Source organism: Cupressus sempervirens, chromosome 1 (genome assembly GCF_028749045.1).
Source record: "Cupressus sempervirens isolate cs-2001-9-10 chromosome 1, ASM2874904v1, whole genome shotgun sequence".
NCBI classification, from domain to species: domain Eukaryota; kingdom Viridiplantae; phylum Streptophyta; class Pinopsida; order Cupressales; family Cupressaceae; genus Cupressus; species Cupressus sempervirens.
In genome coordinates, this window is record NC_143118.1 from 778,737,133 (window position 1) to 778,742,235 (window position 5,103).

The following is a 5,103-nucleotide window of genomic DNA, read 5'->3' on the forward strand; positions in this document are numbered from 1 at the left end:
TATGGATTATGCTATTTGGGAATTTTATATCATGTAGCCTATAGGCAACTTTTGAATAAAAATTTGAATAGCTTGTTGAATGCTTTGTAATAGGCAACACTGTGCAAATTGAAAAATTATTTAAAATTACTTGTTGCTAATAATTAGATATTTTTAAGTTTTTCTAATTAAGTGTTACATGTTGAATGATCAAGTGTTGTATGAGATTTTAACATCAATCTAAACCAAAAGCTACTAGTTCAAAACTATTTTTAATGTTCTACTTTTAGATTTTCAAACTCATCATTCCTCATAAGATGCTTTAGCATTATGAGTCTTATATATTCTTCCTTGTGACAATAATATGACCATTTACATTTGATCAATTTATTCCGTTCATTTATCTAACAATTTATAAAAATCATTAAATAATTCATGATTATTTAATTAATTATTCTTCAATTCTCCTCACCTCCACTCCTTTACCCATTCATCTATTAAATTAAATGAACCCCAAAGTTCATTTAATTTAATATTCTTATTACCATTTTTCAAATTTAAATTAATTTTTAATTCAATCATCTTTCTAATCTACTCAATCAAGAGGGTCTAAATCCTTTATTAAAAGAGGGTCAACCTCTTGTCATAAATGGCTACCAACTTTTGGTAAATTACCCACATGAATCCTCTTCCCACTTTGTCCCAATGAGAAGATTTTAAAATTTAAAAAAAAAACCTCATTCCTGCATATGGAAGTATGAAAATAAGATGTCATTACTCACAAAGTGTTATTTTGCAAACATTACCAACCCGTCGACCCTCATTCGTCCACTACACTAAGTCAGTCTTCACTCATTCCCCAACGGTGAGTGTATGATACCAAAATTAAGATCACTTGTCTATTCTGACATTGTTTTAAAAATCGTTCAAGTAAAAATAATAAATTTTATTAATTATTGATAAAACAAAATATATTACACTATATAGAGATTTAGATTAAATTGTACTTAAATTTAAATATAATTTTCTATTGACATAGCTCATTTAGTTGTGGCTGCAAGTGCTGTTCTGTAGAAAATTCAAAATTTCTGAAGGGTTTTTACACAACGTATGCAGTATATATTGCACGGCAAGAAGAATTTATAATCATACAACTTTTAAACAAAAAGCTCTCATAAAATTATCTACCCCATTTTTTTCTTTTACTGCAACCATTCCAATAAAGAAGTCGCACATTAAAGAACTTTGTTAATAACAGAATGAAATTTTCCATTTATGATTTGCTTACTATTGTAACTTGGTATACACTGAAAATGGTGATGAAAGTTGTCAAACTATCTACATTGACAAAGCTTTCACCAACATCTTATCAGTATTGGCCTTCGCTAAAAATTGAAACCAAAAGCTGCAAGCTTAAAATAAGTTTTGTAGCCCATGAGTGGCCTTTGTCAATCCGAAAATACAAAATTGCTTTATCGCCCATAATTGTCTGTGTCGACCAAAAAAATGAAAAAAGCTTTGTAGCCATGTATTGCTTTTGCCTGTAAGATTGCAAGGTTACAACCGAAACCAGCTTGGAAGGCTCAGGTTTGGAAGAGGGATTCCAAACATCCTTCTTTCCCTCATCTCTCTTTCCCTAATCTCTCTTGGCATAATAAAATCACTTACACGGGATACTGTAGACTCACTGGGAAATCTAATCCTTTGAGGCACTCTTCTTGGCAAAACATAATCACTTGCGCGGGGTAGTAATGTTGGGGCCCTTCGAAGGCTCAGTGGGGCATCAAGATGTATCTCTGGCACCTCCATGAGTCTGCTGTTATATGTGCTTTCCATCCTTTGTCTTTTGACAGGCCTGTAACCTTCTTCTTCCCCAACATTCTCATATCTACGCTTGAGAGGTGAGAATCGAGATCCCCTCTTCGCCAGTATAAGCTCCCTTTCAATAAAAGCACTATACTTGAGCATGAACATATAAGTCATACAATGTCCCAGAGCAAAGCTCTCATCAATTCGGGCTCCATCACCTCTTTTGTTGTTATATCCAGCATAATCAGTTATCTTGAAGTCAACACACTTACAGAGAAACAAACCACATTTCGATGCTTCACCTTCCAGGTTCCATCTATCATATGGCTCCCCCATCTTGTGGTTAACATGGATTTCCCCATACTTGGCCAGAAGCATAGCTGCACTCCTAAAGAACATGCTCATCAAATTCTTGTGCTTCTTTAGGACCTCTGGATCATCCTCCTTCCCATAAAAGCCTGCATGAGGAAAGTTAAATATAATTCTATCAAAACATTGTCCTCTCAACTCATCCAGCTGATCCATACAGGTAGCATCCACCCCATGTAGCACCCATGCTCCCCGTTTCATCAAGTTGCTGATTGTACTCGAGGCTGCTTTGTACTTCCTTAACACTTTCTCTGCATTGATAGTGTTTATTAATGTGTTAGTACAACTAAAGATTGTAATAAGGTCTAAAAGACTAATGTAAACAGCCGATGGCACCAAGAGAGACATAACAAATGATTGTAAATCATAAAATGTATGAGATTATCAATAAAATCCTACTGGAAATAAAGGTCCATGATTATCCGAAAAAAAAAGCTTCACAACAGGTTATACCCAAAGAGAGAGGAAGAAAAGAACACACACCTAGGCTATCAAGGGATGTGGCAACAATGTTATTTGCATGCCCAAAATTTGTTGCCAGGGTAGAAGAAAATGAAAAGTCTCCTTCTCCAACTAAAAGAATCCTGTGGAGACTTGAATAGTGCATAAACCACCTCTCCAATGAGCGCTGGGGTCTCTGCAAAATTTGAATCCATATGAACCTATAGTTAATGAGCTCGCAAAGTTTTACAACTAGTCTCCAATATAGTTGGCCTGAAACCAGTAAGCCAGAAAAAGAATGAAAATAACTTCATAATCCCAAAACAAGGATCATCCCAAAAAATTACTGATCACCTACACATAACTGCTAAAACGGGGACTGATCCTAACAAAGACCAGATAAGTAATAAACAAATTACGTGCTGCTTATAGTTCAAAACATTGTTCAAATTATGTGCTGCCTATACTCCAAATTACGTGCTGCCTATACTTCTTAACGAACCCTAATTCTCCATGGCTCCCAACATCCAAGAACTTCAAAAATCATTGCACCTTCTGCATTGCCACTGTACGATCAAAATTTGAAAGTTATTGTCCATTCATCAAAGAATATCGTCAAAAACATAACTTAGAACACAGTATGAATCTCTTCATTTCTCAAATATGGCATTTACCACAGAAACAGCATTCCTGCTCAACCCAATGACATTGCAATTGCATACCCAATACTTCAAAGATAACAAGCATTTTAGTCAGAGATTAAAAGCACCCACGAAGACCCTTATAAAATGTATGAAGGCACAAAATAACCCTACTACAAAATTCTTTCACTGTATTTCTTCAGTGTCAGACCTCAAGGGCACAATCCCTTTGCACTATAATTGTCTGTTCGTAGTCGGCACTCTACAAAATGCGGGCCCAAAATCCATAGTCGGCATTCTGAAATCTGCAACAAACGCTGCAAACAAACACAATGCTCAAAACATTCTCACTACCCATTAAGCCTGATTTAGAAAATTCTGCATCATTTCACTCTAAAATAATTCTTGCCATTGCCAACCAAACTTTCAGTTATTCCATGTACCAAGAAAACCTTCACAAATGTTGCCCAGAATCCATGTAAAATTCCATTGATGTAATATCCAACTATGTAACACACAAATCACCCAAATTTGAGTAAAACCACCCATAAATTCCTAACTCAAAATTGCAAATACCCTAAAATCCCTAAATCAAAATTCTACATATAAACAAAGGCATTCCTCCAAATTTTAGCACAGACGGCCAAACTCAGAGCTATCAATATACATAAGGCTATAACCGAAATTATGTCTGACCTAAATTGCACAACAGCGCTCAGAATCCACAGAGATTTTAATGGATCGTAATGCCCAAAAACTCCTGAAGAACAATCGAACAATGTTCTTAATGCCCAAAAACCCCTAAATCAAATTTCCATGAATCCGCCCAAATTCTATAAACAGGCATATTCAAGCAAATCTGATCAATTGTCAGAAGCAAGCAAGATTGAAAACAAAATTCTTGCCCATAATCGAACATTATTCTTAAATCAAAAAAAATTATCCGGCCTGAAGAACAATCGAACAATATTCTTAATGCCCAAAAACCCATAAACTAGCAAGACTCAAACCAAAATTCTATAAACAGACACCCAAATGCACCCAAATTCTATAAACAGGTACATTCGCCCAAATTCCAAATTTCTTGCACAAAACCAGACACCCACATTATAGATAAAAAATTGTACCTGTTCAAGCTCTTGCAAGTGATGTTCAACAAGATGGGGTCTCCCATAGGGAGTATTCAGCTCCATTAGGGTACCAAAGAAAGCGGTTGCCATGGCGAAAAATTAAAAGAGTTTCCCACCCGAGCAACGCCACTTCCCGCTAATAACACTTGGTCCAATCCTTGCGGCTTCCACAGATATAGCAACGGAAATAATTCTTTATTAATTTTTATGTTTTAATATCTTGGAGAATCGATCTGTCCACGTCAGATTTCAGGAGGGGCCTTGCCCAATAACAAGGAATGCCAGGTCACAAAATCAAATTTAACACATTGCGTTTTTCTTGGCGGCTGTCGGAGAGTGTGAATGATGGCCCGGTCCAAGGACGGAGCATGCAACGGCTATATTTTTCTACCGTTGAAATCCTTGTGAATTTGAATTCAAAACGAAGTTGAGGCCAATGTCAAAAGCTTAAAATGAAACTTAAATATTAGGTGGGGTCTCATGGGCACCTGCTTCCTTATAAATAGACCAGGTGCCGCTGAGATTTTTTAAGGATATTTATAAAGGGAAGTGGTTCTATAGATTTATATGTGAATCTACTTGTTTTTTAAATTAGCTCCTAAATTCAAGTTACTTGTTTGTCTCATGAATTTTAAAAATAAAAAATAAATTTATTCATTAATTTGCTTGGTGGGATTTCATTTTGGTGGGGAAATGAAGGGTAGATTGTTGACAAATGGCAGAATTATTCCCTA

General features: G+C 35.6%; 1 protein-coding gene across 5 annotated transcripts; it reads right to left on the reverse strand.

The window, feature by feature from the left end:
• Positions 1–1,223: 1,223 nt before the first annotated feature.
• LOC149580186 (uncharacterized protein At4g26485-like) lies at positions 1,224–4,528 on the reverse strand. Of its 5 annotated transcripts, none has more exons than XM_089789911.1 (4): positions 4,367–4,504; positions 3,451–3,556; positions 2,641–2,794; positions 1,224–2,408 (listed from the first exon to the last, which is right to left on the reverse strand). In XM_089789911.1, the coding sequence occupies exons 3-4, from the start codon at positions 2,762–2,764 to the stop codon at positions 1,537–1,539; spliced, it is 996 nt and encodes a 331-aa protein (XP_089646037.1). In that variant the 5' UTR covers positions 2,765–2,794; positions 3,451–3,556; positions 4,367–4,504; the 3' UTR covers positions 1,224–1,536. The 5 variants fall into 5 exon arrangements, with proteins under 5 accessions (XP_089646037.1, XP_089646047.1, XP_089646042.1 ...); XM_089789921.1 differs by lacking the exon at positions 3,451–3,556 and adding an exon at positions 3,018–3,164 and having other exon boundaries at positions 4,367–4,503; XM_089789916.1 differs by lacking the exons at positions 3,451–3,556; positions 4,367–4,504 and adding exons at positions 3,018–3,164; positions 3,273–3,427.
• Between the last annotated feature and the right edge of the window lie 575 nt (positions 4,529–5,103).

What these genes read in the sequence shown, in the direction of transcription:
- LOC149580186 (XM_089789901.1), bottom strand. Translation starts at nt 4,459, where the DNA reads ATGGCAACCGCTTTCTTTGGTACCCTAATGGAGCTGAATACTCCCTAT. An exon ending in ACTTGCAAGAGCTTGAACAG is followed by an intron (nt 2,795 to 4,366) that starts GTACAATTTTTT and finishes CAAATTTTGCAG; the next exon opens with AGACCCCAGCGCTCATTGGA. An exon ending in CACATCCCTTGATAGCCTAG is followed by an intron (nt 2,409 to 2,640) that starts GTGTGTGTTCTT and finishes CTATCAATGCAG; the next exon opens with AGAAAGTGTTAAGGAAGTAC.